The sequence below is a fragment of the Pectinophora gossypiella genome, chromosome 6 (assembly GCF_024362695.1).
Source record: "Pectinophora gossypiella chromosome 6, ilPecGoss1.1, whole genome shotgun sequence".
Classification (NCBI taxonomy): domain Eukaryota; kingdom Metazoa; phylum Arthropoda; class Insecta; order Lepidoptera; family Gelechiidae; genus Pectinophora; species Pectinophora gossypiella.
In genome coordinates, this window is record NC_065409.1 from 14720949 (window position 1) to 14739142 (window position 18194).

Genomic DNA, 18194 nt, shown 5'->3' on the forward strand with positions numbered 1-18194 from the left:
TTTATAGATCTCTAAATAAATACTCATCGCTACTAAGAATTCATTTGTTAAGCAGTTGGTCCCTGCTACTACTTAGATGGTACGTCTTGGAGATTCAATAGTAACCTGCCCAGACCAAACGAGAGAAGGTTTTTGTGCATTAGTATAGATTAAGTACACTGTCAGTGTAGCAAAAATGTACTAATAAAATAAATACTTAAATGGTATGAAGAAGATAATGTAACGTATATATAGGTGCTGATTCCTGTAAACACCATCTAATTTTACTTTATGTTATACCTGTTATTTTCTTACCCGCCGAAAAGGAAAGGGACGGGTAATCGACAGGCATAAAATTTTAGACACGAATCTAAAACAACCGCCTAAACATTATTATTATTACCTCTTTGATTCGTTCGGATTATTCATTCATCCACTCACTCAAATTAACAGTTGTTAATTACCCGTCCCTTTCCTTTTCGGCGGATAAGAAAATGACGGGTATAACTTGAAATTAAATTAGGAGGTGTCTGTAGGAATCGGGGCCTTAATACATCCCACTGCTGGGCACAGGCCTCCCCTCAATCAACCGGAGGCGGTATGGAGTTTGCCCATCACGCTGCTCCACTGCGTGTTGACGGAATTTAAAAATGAGTTTAAAAAATCTTCCTCTCATCCACAACATCACGACATTAATTCTTCGGTAGTCATAATGTAGATAGGTAATAGGTACCATATTGTACCCATTAGGTACTTCATCAGTTTCATATTAAAACAAAATTCCCAGTATAATCATTTAAAGTCAAACATTTGCCTCAAAATTCCTCGAAAATTAAAACTTTGACTTAAATTTATTTTGACAGAAACTTGTTAAAAGAGTGTAGTGTCACATAAATTAGTTGCAACTAATGCTGGCCCAGTTATCGCTCGATAACTTAACTTTAAGATAACTTATAGCTTAGCATGTCGTATGGTCGTAAATTCTTCGGTTTTGTTTGGCTAACGAGCGCTTGTCGAATAGGGTATTTGTGCCGCAAATTATCGGAAACGACAGATTATTAAAACGAGCTTTTTTAAGTGGAGTTATTTTTTAGTGTGGCCACTTATGTCTTTTACGAAAGACTTATGACTAATCTTATTTCTGCTAATCTAATTTATGTTTTGTTTTCTACGAATAAGATTTTTATGACCTATTTTAATTTCTGATTTAAAAAAAAACTGTCTCGTTGTAGAAAAAGTCAAGTGTAATGAAATACAAGCAAAACACACTTACGCATAAAATGACTCACAATTCTCTACAAGAAAGGAATATGTACACTTGGCAAGAGTCCAAGTATTTTAATTAATTTAATAATATACCGAAGGAGGGAACAAAAACAACAATATTAGTCGCAAATGCGCATACGCATAGCGAGACGTGCGCGTCGCGTTGGCAGCTATTTTGGCGTTCCCTCGCGTCGACTATTTCAAGATATTATTAATTTGATAAATATTTTAGGACTTCAAGGATCTTTCGACAAACTCCTCTATTGCACTGGTTTAGAAAATAAACATTTGTCAATTTTAAACACAAGTCTACTTATTTCTTTGTGACCCTCTGCCCCACACTAGTAGAGTTGTTGTAATGTACGTCAGTGGGTTAAAGTTCAATTAATATAAAAGTAAATATCAATCAATATTTACATCATGTTTTATACCTATTCCTAGAGCCGTTAACATATACATAAACAGTCTATATACGTCCCACTGCTGGGCATAGGCCTCCCCTCAATCAACCGCAGGGGGTATGGAGCATACTCCATCACGCTGCTCCAATGCGGAATGGTGGAGATAGGGTGTTAGTGACATGTAACAAATACTCAGGGCGATGATTTAGATTCTGAGTTCACATCAAGTGGATTTTCCTGTCGGAAAGTCATGAAAATGTTAGTGTTTTTTGAAATCATTTTCCGTTCTGGATTCTTGCGACGGAAAATTGCACTTGATATCAACTCAGACTCACGGCCTGAATCATCCCTCAATTTAGATACGATGTTACTAACACCCTGTATGATTCTCTTCACTCACTTTTGTTTAGTACGTCGTAAGTTTTCGCTGTGAAATTGTTTTCGCTATTCCCTTTGTTCGTCTCCATGTTTCCATGACTGTTAATCACCAGCTTAGTCCACCGGATGATGCTAAATTAAGACCGGATTCGGAGCAACGTATTCTCGAAGTGTAACCAGGGATGTATTCAGGAGAAGTGCTTCGATTATCAGATTGCCTTCCCTAGGTGTTTTGATGAATGCTTCGATCAACCGTTCGTCGGTAAAAGAGGGGTTCTATACAAAGTTGACTCGGAAGAATGATCGTTCGAATGATAATTCGAAAAATATTTCAGTCGAATAAGCATTCATCGAACTACTGACATTCGAACTAAAGTTACAGACCCGTTTTGACTTGTATTAACCCCGGTCATTTCATACAATAATCTTATTCTTCCCGTGCGCCGCTTAACACGACACAGTCCGCGTGCTGTCCCCTTTACTTCTTACCGGCTTACGGCCATTTAAGACTAAAGTAAAACCCAGAGGGGGTGAGGTCGGTAACCGTTCTATACGTAGTCACTGCTGGGGCACGGGCCTTCCCTATGGATGGATAGGGAGATCGGATCTTAAACCATCACGCGGGCCCAAGTGCCGATTGATGGTTAATAACGACTGCTAATGCAGCCGGGACCAACGGCTTAACGTGCCTTCCGAAGCACGGAGGAGCTCGAGTATAAAACTTTTTTTTTGTGGTCACCCATCCTATGACCGGCTTTTGCAAAAGTTGCTTAACTTTAACAATCGCAGACCGAGCGCGTTTACCGATGCGCCACCGAGCTCCTCATTGGATTGGATTGCTATGGTTATTTAATATTAATAAATAGGTTTATTTAATATTAATATTTTGATAGTCTATTCGGGGCCTAGGACCGTTACCTCAGTTTGTCCCTGGATAGCTCCGACACTGAATTTTCGTTTTGTCGCGACGTGTAGCGTGTGAGCTTCTCGGAATGTCTTGCACGTGTTTGTGTCGGATACGGAATCTGTTCTTTATTTTGTTTCATATGATTGTCCTTTATGATTTTGTGTGATGAAACGTCTGAAGTTTAACAGCTTTTTCATGTTTTAATTAACGCGAAAGGATTAGTTTGAATAAAGGATTTATAATAATGCTTTGGTTGGTAGGGGACGTACAGTCATGAGCAATATAATGTACCCACTTTAGGACTCTGTCGCACTAACATATTTGACATTTAGTGAGACTTACAGTTCAATTTGTCAAAAAAGTTAATGTGACATGGTACCAAAGTGTATAACATATTAATGCTATTATACCGTACATTTACCAAATTAGGGATGCCTTTTTAATTTTATTCATTTATTCATTTCGAGTGAATGCTAAAAACCCTTCAAGGGTTTAATTAGTATGATAATACTCACTATACTTATAAAAACAATTCCATGAAAAAGGTTTAGTACGATCTACTCTTCTTCTTATCGTCTAGGTTGATGAGGTGGGATACCAACCTCATCAACCCAGGGTTATTACTCAGCCGCCATAGACCCCTGACATGGCTCATGTAACGACATCAGTAAGTAGTAACCGGGTCCAACGGCTTAACGTGCCTTCCGAAGCACAGGTCTTCTTACTTTCGGATAATCAGGTGATCAGCCTGTAATGTCCTAACCAAACTAGGGATCACAAAGTGATTTTTGTGATATGTCCCCACCGGGATTCGAACCCGGGGCCTCCGGATCGTGAGCCCAACGCTCAACCACTGGACCACGGAGGCCGTTATCTACTCTTAATGTACTGACAAATCAGATTTTTGTATGGACTCTCCGGTATGTAGTAGAGGCCATGCCGGGCGAGAGCCTCAGCGCTCCCCATTTGTCCGGCCAAGTAGTGAATGCCATATGCGGCGAATCACTAATTCACGTCTAATTTACAAAGGGACTTAAATCATCTCCATCCAACATTAAGGTCGTGTACCTTGCTACCATGCCATGGTCTTATCATGTCCACTAAGTCATTAGCGGCCATCATTAGATGTTATCATCCATTGTCTGTGCTAATTGGACTTAGACTGAAGAGGATTACGGAATGTGGCCCAAGGTTATGTTTTTTCTATTAAGTAATCTGTAATACATTGTACGGTCACGTGCATTAATATGTATACACTTTGGTACCATGTCACATTAACTTTTTTGACAATTTGAACTGTAAGTCTCACTAAATGTCAAATATGTTAGTGCGACAGAGTCCTAAAATGGGTACATTATATTGCTCATGACTGTAGAAGCAAAATGTAGGTTAGGTACTAGCACACCCCGCACACTTCCTGCAAAACACCTCGTACTTACGTACACTTACACAGACACTACATCATAAACTGCCTATATACGTCCCACTGCTGGGCACAGGCCTCCCCTCAATCAACCGGAGGGGGTATGGAGCATACTCCACCACGCTGCTCCACTGCGGGTTGGTGGAGGTGTTTTTTACGGCTAATAGCCGGGACCAACGGCTTAACGTGCCCTCTGAAGCGCGGAATCATCATAACTTTTTCGGACAATCAGGTGATTCAAGCCTGAAAAGTCCTTACCAAACAAAGGACAGTCTCACAAAGTGATTTCGACAATGTCCCCATCGGGAATCGAACCCGGACCTCCAGATCGTGAGCCTAACGCTCTAACCACTAGACCACGAAGGCTGTTACACACACAGACACTACACATTGATGTTTTCGTACACGTGCATCTGTGTGTGTCACGTCTGACGCCATACGATTGAAGACTAAACTATGACCGAGGGGGTGAGGTAAACCTAGTTCAGCCGCTGGTGGGGAGTGGAGAGTTGCCGTTGTATACGTAGTTTTATTTCTTATTATGTGGTACTAGGGTAATTGCGAAAATAGATAAATTAGGTCGTGTACTAGGGTCAAGATAAATTATAAAATTCTGATTACTAAATAAAGATAATTAAAGGAGAAAAATAAAGGCATTTCCTATTTATCCCAGTGACGTCAGTTCTGTAGAAAAAAATGGCCACTACCCGTGGCAGTGCGATCGCACCGGGCGCCGCAATAAGGGGGGTGCCAAAATCATCAAGACTGCTCCACCCTGGCCAACAGCCCCTCTAGAGCGGAGCAATTGGGTTTTGAATTTTGAGGGGCTGAGGGGCGCTACTTTGAGGTGCACCTAAATATTTTGCTAAGGCCACCATTCCTTATAGTTAAACATAATAACAGATAATAGAATATTTCACTGCATTATTCCTAAACATTTCTCGAAAAGATCTTATTCCGTATAAGATTTAAAAAAAAATGTCCCTCTCAACATTTCCCACGTTACAAATAAAAGATTTGCCAAAAGAGCAAAAACCGTAATAATACGGTATGTATAAAACGATCAGAACACAAGTTATTCCAAAGTGTTTAAACTCTATGGGAATTTGATAGAAATGTGGAGCTACTTACGTTGCCGGTTGTGCAGATCGGATGCGTCGACGCAGGTGCTAACACGACAATAGCGCATGCGCAGTTGTACAGGAATGTTATGTTGAACTTTACGATGTAAGAAAGGGCTCTTCAACGGCAATCATTACTATGGTTTAAATATGGTATATTTATGTAAACATAAGTGTATTCGTCACACTGCTGGGCCCAAGCGTCCCCTCAATCAACCGGAGGGGGGTATGGAGCATACTCCACCACGCTGCTCCACTGCGGTACATTTACATTTGGTGATAATGATAAATATGTGTATACCATCTACTCTTCTGAATACTTGTGACCCGACCATCCCATTAGGGATTAAGGGTGTGAGTTTATGTATATAAAGTTATATCCGTCTTTTTCTTATCCGCCGAAAAGGGACGGATGATTTGTCATTGTCGTTTGTTTGATTTGCTGTCGCTCTTAATTTTAGGAAGAATGAGTAAATGAATGAATAACCCGGGCGAATCAAAAAGGTATCTTGCTGGTATGCAAACCGTTTGACGTGTGCTGTCAACATATTTCTATCGGGTTATTAGCCAATGCGAAATTTTTATAGGGTTGTTTTAGATTTGTGCTTAAAATTGACGTGTGTTCCATAAATTTTATGCTTGTCGATTACCCGTCCTTTTCTTTTTCGGGGGATAAGAAAATGACAGATATAACTTAAAATAAATTTAGATGGTGTTTACAGGAATTCGTACCATTTACTAATAAAACAATGCATGTGTGATACATAATTACAAAATAAAAATATCACCTTCAACCATTTTATGGTATTGGTGTATGTCACGGAATAGAAACAACGCTCTAGCAATTAGACCACGGACGCCATTAAAGAGCTTAGTTCCTCGAATTATTCGCTCTCCAAATAATTTAATTCACAAAAACTGCTAAAGATGCTTTCACATGTCGGCTACAAATCGTACATCTGTTGTAATTTCACGCATTTCATATCATTGCCGTTTTTATGTACAGTCGTCTCAAAAACTTATGCCATAAGCACCCGACTAATAAAATATATTTAAAATAGACTACAAATTAGCATACAGCTCGGTGTCAGCAAGCTTCCCGCCATCAGACTGCTCGGTAGTTAACAACGCTAGCAATCTTTTTAGTTTAGGGTGGTGTGTTTAGCGATATTTTTTACAAAATACGATAGTTTAAATCGACTTTATTACATTACAGAACTAAATTACAATCTTTCTTTTATTATAGACAGTTGATTTTTTTTTGTAATGAAAAAATAATTTATTGGTCGCGCTGTTCACGAATAATTATAGTACACGTCGTTAACGGCCTCCGTGGTCCAGTGGTTGAGCGTTGGGCTCACGATCCGGTGTTGACATAGCACAAAAATCACTTAGTGATCCCTAATTTAATTAGGACATTACAGGCTGATCACCTGATTGTCAGAAAGACGACCCGTGCTTCGGAAGGCACGTTAAGTCGTTGGTCCCGGTAATTACTTACTATTGTATGTACGTAGTCGTTACATGAGTCACGTTAGGGGCCTTGCCTTTGGCGGTAGTAATAGTAACCCTGACACCAGGGATGATGAAGTTAGTAATCTACCTCACAACCCACATGAAAGAAAGATAGAGATAAGATAGTACACATTAAAACATACATATAATCACGCCTATTTCCCGTTAGGGTAGGCACAGAGATCACGGAATTCCACTTAATACGATAAATGTAGTACTTACCATTTCTAATATCCATAAATAAAGTTTAAATCACAATATTGCTACCGACTGTACAATCGAGTACAGGTCAGCTTGCGCAGGCGCACCCCTTGCCTGGCAACGTGGTTGAGGTATAAACTTTTTTGTTTCTTTTTTCTACATAACGGTAAGATAGTACGGTCTGGCGCAGGTAAAGGATGCCATGATGTTATGTTACTATCAACGTGTTGAGTTGAAATACATTTCTGTAATCATATCAATGTTATGGAGATTTGATATTGTTTTACATATCTAGTTTTTGTAATGAAATGAAATAAAGTGTAGATTTTTTTAACAAATTTATTTTTTATGATAAATAAATTATTACGTTTTTGACGGCTATAAAAAAAATGGTACATTGAAAAGAAGATGCTGATGAAGATGTCATTGAAAATTGAACAAAATTATACTTATTACAAAACATATTTTTATGCATTCGACGAATATACATATATAGGTGTATACAGGGTGAGAATTGAAATAATAAAAAAAAAGAAATCATGAATTTTGCGACGGAATATTCCACTTGATATCAACTCAGAATCATGGTTTAAATCATCCCTCAAAGTTTTCGTTACGATGTCACTAACACCCAGCCGTCTTCGACAGTCGCGTGGCACAGACCTTGTCTATTCTCTATAGATCGTCCCTCCTTAATGGCCCATCATTATGTGACAAAACAACATAACGTTACATTGACTGTTACAATAGAATCTTGCGCTTTTAAACCTTTGTCTAGAACATCGGTGAAAGTAAAACTAGTGTGCCCACGGCCGTCGTCCTTTGTACTTGAAAACGACAAATGTCTCAAGGCCTTTTGATCACTTCTTTAAATTCTTTCCTGATGAGGTAGCCTCAAGATTTCGGGGCGCCCGAACAATAAAGACATTATACCTACAAGACTTTGGTTTAAATTATTTTTACTAAAAACTTGACCTTAAAATTTGTAAACCAAAAAGATTCGAGCAATGGCTTTTGAGTCTAGAAATAAGCAACTCGGCATTCCTTTTTTCATGTCGTTTAGTGAAGTTGTTTTTGCCTCAGATGGCTTTAACCACTTGGCAGGACAAATAGGGAGCGCTAAGGGCTTTAAGCAACTCGAAAAAAACACGCGTGTATGTAACGAAGAAGAAGAAGCAAGAGACGAATGACAGGATCGAAGCAAATGGAAATCCATAGACTCTGCTTACCCCGGTGGGAAATTGGCGTGAAGTTGAATCTGGAAGATAGTCAAGAAAGTATTGGCTCAATTTGTCCTTCATTCCACCATTAATAACATACATTAATGTATTACCATATTGCCGTGGTAGCGTAGTTGGTAGAACGCTTGCCTCTCACTTTGAGGTCACAGGTTCGAATCTAGCACAGGCCTAAACCAATGATTGTCGAATTTGTTTTCGAATTCCTGTTCGGATTATAAAACTATCACATGCTCAGCGGTGAAGGAAGACATCGTGAGCAAACCCACATTCCCGAAAAATGTATTTTCGGAGGTATGTGACCTAACCTGTATTGGGCTGGTATTCCCTTCGCGGGTTGGAAGGTCAGACAGGCAGTCGCTTCTGTGAAAAACCGGATCTGTCAAATCTTCAGGTTAGGTAAGAGGACCTTGTGAAAAACGGGATAATGCTAGGAGATGAAGATTACCATATTTACGGTGGTATTACGATGTACATTCCTGTCTAATAAACTTTTTATTCTGTTACAGGTAAGGATCATCATATTTTCCATTTGCGTAAGAATGCGAAGTAGGTAAGTGATATTATATATTTTTTTGTATCGGATCGGAAAGGAGTTCGTATCAGAATCGACCACGCTGCGATGGCGAAGACGCTTTACAGAAAAGGTATCGCATCTTGCAAAAATTTTTGGACTATTATGAACTACTTGGTCAATTCTTGGCCGTATAATATTTTTAATTTGTCAGAGAATAAATTTAAAGCTCACGTGAAGGTTACTTTATGTAAAAAAGCTTATTATAAGATTAATGATTACATAATGATAAAAATGTCTGGTATTGAATGTGTTCCTCTAGTTATTAAATAACTTGTAATGTACCCTCATTGATTTAAAAGATGTGTTGCTGTTGCAGTTTCTTGTCATTTCTTCTACTCAGCCGTAACACCTTGCAAAATGACGTAAATTCAAAAATGTTACATTGACCTTCAACAAGTTTATCCATGATAATTACGTTGAATAAATGATTCTGATTCGCAAATCCTTGACACGAAAGATTCGGCCAATATTGCACTTTTATATACGCTCAGTACCCTACCACTATGCGTACTTTTATGTATTTATCTTAAGTACTGTTTTCCAGCGCCATCTTTACTTTTTTGGGGAACGTAGCATGGAAAGTCCCTCATTTTTAGGATTCCGTAGCCTAATGGCAAAAAACGGAACCGTTATAGATTCGTCATGTCTGTCCGTCCGTCTGTCTGTCCGTCCGTCCGTATGTCATAGCCACTTTTCTCCGAAACTATAATAGCTATACTGTTGAAACTTGATAAATATGTGTATTATGTGAACCGCATTAAGATTTTTACGCAATGATAGAAAAAAAAAACATTGGGGGTCCCCATACATAGAACTGAAACTCAAAAAAATTTTTTTCATCAAACCCATACGTGTATCTATGGATAGGTCTTTCAGAATGGTATTGAGGTTTCTAATATAATTTTTTTCTAAACTGAATAGTTTGCGCGAGAGACACTTCCAAAGTGGTAAAATGTGTCCCCCCCCCTGTAACTTCTAAAATAAGAGGAGGATAAAACTAAAAAAATATATGATGTAGATTAGCATGCAAACTACCAACGAAAATTGGTTTGAACCAGATCTAGTAAATAGTTTTTTTTTAATACATCATAAATCGTAAACCGTAATTTACTTTTCATTCAATCAACTCAATTACTTGCTGTTACGGAACCCTTCATGGGCGAGTCCGACTCGCACTTGGTCGCTTTTTTATTCTAGCATCCATTATTTTCACTCCACCTGCCCGCGACCGCAAGTACGTGTATCGACGCCATATTGACTTTATATCGTTTTAATTTTACCATGGCAATAAAACGACGCGTCTAACACGCATAACCTGATACCGTGCGCCAGCGCACAGTAGCCGACCGGCTCCCGAGTTGATCCTCGACGGTTATTCTGGTTGCATTTTTACAATTTTTAATCTGTATTTTATGACTTTGACCACTTGCATTCTTAAAGCAAAAAAAAAGAAGAAAAGAAGAAGAAAACTGAAGAAGGATAAAATTAAGAATTAGATTGAGGTGAAGATTAAGATCCTGCGGGATAAGAGCCGGCGGGTCGGTATCGGGGTCCTGAACCCGAGGAGAGTGCAGAGTAGCAATTAGTTCGTTTAAGCTGTCGATATTCCTTTTCGCTATACGACAAAAGGTACGAGAAAGCACCTAATTAATTGTGTTATATTCGACACAGTTATCTGTAAATCATACAATAATGTTTATTTATAAAACAAGTACAACAATGGTTTCGGTCCGCTTACCTAACCTGAAGATTTGACAGGTCCGGTTTTTTACAGAAGCGAATGCCTGTCTTACCTTCCAACCCGCGAAGAGAAAACCAGCCCAATATAATACAGGTTAGACATACCTCCGAAAAAAATATTTCTCGTGAATGTGGGTTTCCTCAAGATGTTTTCCTTCACCGCTGAGGACGTGATAATCATTTATGATCGAAACATGAATTCGAAAACAAATTCGACAATCATTGGTTTAGGCCTGTGTTGGATTCGAACCTGCGACCTCAAAGTGAGAGGCAAGTGTTCTACCAACTGGGCAACCACGGCACTACAATGACGGAGTACAACAACGGCTTATTATCCTTAATACTGAACTAAAAATATAGAATAAGACATCAAACATTCCTTTTGTTTGATGAATCATTTTGTACTATAAAGTGACAGCGACATAGGAGCTGCGCGCACGCCGGTTCCTTAGATACTTACATATTTTTTCTTTTATCCAATATTGCCTCTTAACCTTTCTTGGAAAGTCGAATATTCTTTAATAGTCGAATATCTACAATATATATATAAACTGCCTATATACGTCCCACTGCTGGGCACAGGCCGCTCCTCAATCAACCGGAGGGGGTAGTCGAATATCTACAATACGAAGAATAAATTGTTCGTATAATTGTGCAATTAATATGCAAGCTTCGACACACTCGACATAAATGAGTAACTTGCAACTATGACTAACATACGTTAATAAGGATTCACAGTTCGTTAAACATCAATTGATCGATAGGGTAAGTTCATAGGTGTGTATTGTTATAGTAGAAATGAAAATAGTGAAGTCTACTTACAAATAATTTCCAGTAAAATTCAAAACTAACTTAACACAACGTAGTTGTTGTAAGCATAACTTGCACATCATTGCCTTATAGCATAGAATAAGGACTAATACTACGTATAGAACGGCAACTCTCCCCTCCTCACCAGTGTCTGAGCTAGGTTTACCTCACCCCCCTCGAACATAGTTGGACTTGAATCGTATGGCGTCAGACGTCACACACACAGATGCCCGTGTACGATAACGTCAATGTGTGGTGTCTGTGTAAAACGAGGTTGCTTGTATGAAGTGTCCAGTGTGCGTATAGTGAACTCCTCCCAGGCGCATTTTCGAAGAAATCTAATTCTGGCGTGATTTTCTTCAACGAAACCTCGAGTTCTTACAATTCATTTCAATCTACGTAAAAAAATAAGACCATAATTTTTTACCTAAAAAATGTGGCTTCGTTAACAGGTCAAATGTTAATAACCAAAACAAACTACATATTATACGAAGACCTATTTTGTTCTTTACATAAATCTTAGCTTTATTGGAAAAGCATTATATATTCTAACATAACCTCAAGACTACATCCCAATCAGGGTGGTAAAATATCCATCGCAAGATGCACTAAGTATCACCGAGCTTTCTTTTACACCAACGTGATAGGTGGCGAGCCGTATCGTCGTCTATAATGGTCGAGCCAACTGTGTCAATGAATATTCTATTACTATGTTTTAAACATTTGAAGGAATTGTTGCTACCTATATTTCTTCTCTTTATTTTTATCAGAATAATAATGGGTGGAAGATGTGTTGTGCTTGGGTGTAAAGATAAAAGATGCATACGTCTTTTATCCATGAAATTAGAAGGTTAAACGAAGATAAAACTGTACAGCGACATCTACAGTTTTTTTGGGGAACGTAACCTGGAAAGTTACGCATTGCTTCCGGAAATGTCGATAAATATTTATTAATATCAGAACTGATCTTAATTCTATCGCCTGATGATCAGCATCAGACAGATTCCATTGAGTCATGAACACGATAAAAACTATTAAAGATCTACTTCATTGTTTGTGCAAGGTTAATACAATTAGCAAACTGAATCCGTTGAATATTGATACTGAAAACGTTAACCTTAATTGTTTAATAACAGAGATCATTTAGAAGACGCAAGTGCTGTTGAAAATGAAAATGTTAAACGAATGAGTCAGGAAGAAGAAATTGATAGCAAACATTTATTGTGATAATCTTGGAAGTGCTACAATTTTAAACGCAAAATAATAATTGGACTCAATATTTTATAAGATCTAAAAATGTAGTGAGCACTTTTCACAAGCAAATACTATAACCTAACACAACAAATATAAACATATAACAGTCAATATCTGCAAACTGACCTTCGCACAATTGAACTTGAAACTTTTTAGCACAAATGGAGATAAACGGCCATCCTTGTCTGCAACAGCCCTAACCCACTCATATGTGACGTAACTACATGATTCACTTAGTATCGAACTGTGAAATAACAAACAATCACTTCAAGTGAAGGTGACAACCGATAAACGTACGTGTAACTTATCGTGAATTATTTCAGTGAGGAAAAATCATTCAACATCATAGTTTCGTGTGCTAAAATCTAAACAAATTATAAACTCGACACCTAAACCATGCCATACAAATAATGTGATATTTCTTAACTTCCACTGGACTACATATACTACTGATGATACTTCTTACTGATATATTATGATCATGCTTTAGATTGTTATTATAGACAGCGATACGGCTCATCACCTATCAAGTTGGTCTAACAGAAAGCTCGATGAGGGGTTGGTACTTAGTGCATCTTGCCGTGAATGTACCTCTGACTACCTCAATTGGGATATACGTAGTCGTGAGCTTACGTTTGTGTGTTTGGACATTACATTGATCATATTTTTCACTATTTTGTTGCATTATTAACTTCCTGTGTCCTAAATTATATATTAAGTATTTTCTTCATGATAGATCTCACGATCACTATTTTTGATGCTTTATGCAAATCGGACCGAACAAAATATACGGGTTGTTGAATAAGGATCTGATGAAGGAAGATATAGGTCACGATACGCACGTGCGTCCCCCCATAACATTATACCCGGAATTCATTTAATGTATGTTGCAACAAAATGGATCGTTGTTAGCTTTGCATTTGAAATTCACCGTTTATTTATGTAGGCCACCGAATTATTTTAGTTCAGTTACGTTATATTTATTACGAGCTGTTATTATTTTGGTTAGTTAGCTCAACAGTTTCGTTTTAAGACAGATTTTCTTAGAAATTAGTTAATCTAACGTTGAGTTTGTTATTTTACTCTTTCCAGTGGCTGCGCTTATTTCGTACCTTCCGCATGACATACTTTATGTGAAGTGTGCCTATCATCATCAACATACGATTTTAGATCTGAATCTGCAACAGATTACTCAAGTTAAATTTGGTGATTAAGTAGATATTTTTGATTATTTACAACTACAAAATTTTTAGTTATTAGCTTCGTACTAATATCAATTTATCAAAGTTCCCTAAATATTTCCTTGTTCTGTTGTTACACTTTTTGCGAAGTATACAAAACGTAATTAGTGAATCATGCAACATGGCGATGTCACCATTGTTTTTTTTTTATTAAAGATCGCATTAAATGCATAATTTTCCTCTCTGTTACCTCACACCTTTATTACAGTTTCACACGCAATATTATGTAATAAATAGATATTATTTCACACTAACTAGTATCCGTCACATCTTCCGTGAATACAGTTTTATTGTCTAATGTGTGCATATTTATGTCAGTTACGATACGAGGCTTATATAGAGTAAGCAATTAGTCATACACTGCAAAATGTGCCTTCCGTTAGTCAGCTTCATATTGCATAGTATCATTTGTAACAATTTTATTTTTCTGAATTTGGTTAGTTGCTTCATTTCCAACCTTTCAAATTTTGTTTTGATATTGCATATCGATTTTAAACCATTCTCAAGAATTTCCAACATTCCTTTTTCTGATTTTTTTTAAATATCACAAACTTTATCTCTATTATATGAAACTACATCATTCTCACAGTGAATGTGTCTGCATGTCTCTAATTTGTGTTACCTGACGGGCTAGTTGCGTGACGACCGCTGGCCTACCCAAGGTGCCAAGGATTGCTCATTAAAAATCGTAATTGTGTTTCTTACATCGCCATTTTTTTCCACCATTCATTGCATTATTTATGATTACACAAGATGAGTTAATAGAAGGTTTTATTCTGAAGTAAATTTAGGTGCTGGAGTGAAAATAGAAACGGATTATTTCTAAGATAAATGTTGTAGGTTAAATCTAGAATATTTACTAGACTCAGAAAATAATCGAATCGAATTCAATTCCAATTCAAACAGGTATTATTTGTTAACATTATATTTACGATGCTGACTTTTGCTATGCTATCAGTAACACTTTTAGCTTCATTGTAATGAATACGTAAACGATCGACGTAGTGAGTCAAGTCAATGAGATCACATCTGACATCAACCCTTGATTTCACTCGCTCTTGCTCGACTCGAAAACTTGCGTGGGCGATTGTAACAAGACCACGATGCACTTTGTTAGAGTCGACCGCTTAACTACATTCGTTTTGAGCTTCTATATGCTTTGGTATTGCATCAGTAGTTCAGGATCAATCAGATACATTTGAGTGCCTTAAAACTGGGTTAGCTTTTAGTCCATAATTGTTCAAAGACTTAAAAGTAACATCGCCTAACATTTCCCTTACGGTAAATGAAGAATGGACTGTGCCCATCAGTAGGACGTGTAGACGATTATGACTCAAATTTGCTTCAAAGTCCGACTTATTACATCACTAGAGAAATCATTTTGAATTCCAGGAAACAATCGGTCGTTGATCTTATATCTAGGCGAGACTTTCTTGTTTATTAGCTGTTTATGATATAAAATGTACTTGGAAAACTATTTTATCACTTTACTCCAACGCGGAATTGTTATCTGTGAATAGGTTCTGAGAATTTTCTAGTTACTACATTATGTCAAAACAAAGCACAAAGAAGTTCCATTGGTAAGTGAAAATGTATACTTAAAAGTTATAATTTATATTTTATATTATGACATAGAGAGACATTATCTCTTGACTAGATCTTTCTCGGGATTTATTGTAGCATGTCAAGCATCTGATTTAAACACGATAAATTATCATACCTCCTAATCTTGCAGTTGATAAGAAAATAATTTAAACTACATACTCTTCTGTAGAATAACTAAATTATGTCACTTATTAACTGACTTGTTACCCCTCTATATCGTATACATGCAAGAAGCCAAAAACACCATGTCCCGAAAAGCGCGAACTCTATACAGGCAGCTCAAACAATGCCTGATTAACTCCCAATTGGCCATGTCACTATCCTCGATCCCAACAAAACGGTATATAAATCAGGTGCATTGCCTCCTCTGGTGGTTGACCGTACTAGCACGCAACAAATACCCCCGGGTGCCTAACGACCCGAAACTTGGAGACCAAGACACGTGTTACAGGGCTGATGGTGTGTTTTATAGGACTATTGGATTTTTGAGGTCAATCGAAAATATTAACAGCAGACGAATTTTTAATGAAACACAGAAGCTATAGTCGTGCCTAAAATGTTATGTCCTTATTTTTATTTTACAAAAACTTCTGTAGAGATCACAAATCAATATATCTCTACATAATGTTATTAATATACGATAATAATGTAATAATTTTTAAGCGAAAGTAATAATAAAATGTTGTATACGCTCCATAGCTTTTAGCAAAGGCTGGGTGCAATGTTTTCCTCCGCCATTCATTGCAATTCATAAGTAAACAAGAACAGAAATTTTGTGCAAAAGTCACTCTTGCAACCCTACCATAATTGTCGCGTGTGCTGGGCAACGGCCACGGGCCGCTTCCGCGAGATTTTCCACTCAATGGAAAGAATTATGTAGATGTCGAACGCATGTGAATGATTCACGCGAGCTTACAAGCACACCCCCGTAGCGGCGTAGCGGGAGCCCTACGACCGGCAGTAGAGATCGGGCCGCCGCGGCGAGCGCACGTCTCGAACGCCTCTCAAAAGTCCACGCGCAACACTCGTCAGCCTTCGCCTTGCACCCGATTTGATATTCAAATTGGACAATAGAATAAGTCGTCGGGGAGTGTACGATTGTATTGTAATGAGGCTCCCGGCCGGACGTCAGGAGTCGAGGGCGGGAACAGGAACGGAACATTAGTTTGGACTGGATGGCCTGTGTTGAGTGATACAGTGAGTGATGAGGGCTTCGCTCGGGGGCTCCGGAAGCCGGCAAGATTAACGCGTACGAAGAGCTGGAGGCGCGGGCGGCGACGCCCCGCGGGGCTCGCCGCCGACAGCAGCTCCTCAAGGGTTGGAAGAAGACCATGGGCGTCATCTCCAAGACCTTCGGCGTCGTTTTCAGTCTGTAAGTCCCTTCATTCTGTGCACAATATAGTTTGAAATGTTCGTTATTACTTTCAAAACAAATACGGTTATAGTCATTCTATTTTGTTTGTTTATTATTCTAAAAATATGCATTTATTCTATATGTTACCAACGTCTCCCCATTCATTTTAATGTCATTTGCAAACAATTTCAAAAGGCCACCCACTATTTACATGATCAATATCCATTACTTCATTAATTTGTTTAGCCGTTTCACCGCACAGTTGTATCAACATGGTTACATCGCATTTCTCGATTGAGAAAATTACCTCTATCGACACAATTTATCTGGTAGTACACAACTACAAACGAGAATATAAACATGGTGGTAATAAAAGTGTATTATCCGTGCGTCCCGTGCGCTTGCGCAACCGCTCCTATTCGCACGTTCGTTTGCGCCCGCGTCGCTGCGTGCGCGCTTTCTGTCGTACTCGAATGCGCTTTTCCATTATCTGAGACGATTTTTACATTTTCTCACCCATTGCATCGAATAACGTGTTCAGACTCGTTGTTAAACAAACGGTGGCGTGATGTTATGCGGTCTGACATGATGTGTCATCCTAATTAGGTATTATTTCACTAAGATATGAAATTGCGGTTTTTGCATTCATTATGCAAATATTTCCCGTATGTCACATCCTGTCAGTCAGTTTTAATTCTTACCCTTCAATGAGTTGGTGACCACTTCGGATGGCGATTCGGAGTGCAGTGGAAAAGCGCACCGAACGCATAATGGTTCCATGTTCATGTCTCCATTCATCTCTCTAATCTGAGTCTGGTTTCCGGCTCTCACACGCATGTTGTTTCAATTCGGTTATGCAAAAATTACGTCACGCCCCATTATACTTTTTTACGATCATTAGTTTTCGTGCCTTAGTTTATTGTTAAATTATTTTCTCAAAGTAACACTTTCAAAGTGGTAATTAAGACGCGAGCGACTGTCAAAACTAATTTATGTAATCTCTCATAATGTTTATTAACTTTAGCTTCTCCTAGCATAACAATGGTTTATATTGTTCGTTACTCTAACGTGATATTATTTGGTTTGACTTCTAAAAAGTAATAATTAAATCTTAATGACTTATCTATCATTGACATAACTTTTTAAAGATTACAGATTTCGATACAGTATTTTCGATGGACATA

At 38.1% G+C, this 18194-nt stretch overlaps 1 protein-coding gene across 10 annotated transcripts in view; it reads left to right on the plus strand.

Annotated features, from left to right (window-relative positions):
- LOC126367741 (E3 ubiquitin-protein ligase HECW2) overlaps positions 1-18194 on the plus strand; it is a 126607-nt gene that overhangs the window by 72486 nt on the left and 35927 nt on the right. The window contains exon 1 of one of the 10 annotated variants that reach the window (XM_050011444.1): positions 16867-17028. The exons of the other annotated variants lie outside the window; for them this stretch is intronic. Coding sequence (XP_049867401.1) covers positions 16988-17028 — 41 coding nt within the window. The 5' untranslated portion in view covers positions 16867-16987. Of the gene's footprint in view, positions 1-16866; positions 17029-18194 lie in introns of those variants that run through there. 10 annotated transcript variants of the gene reach the window in all.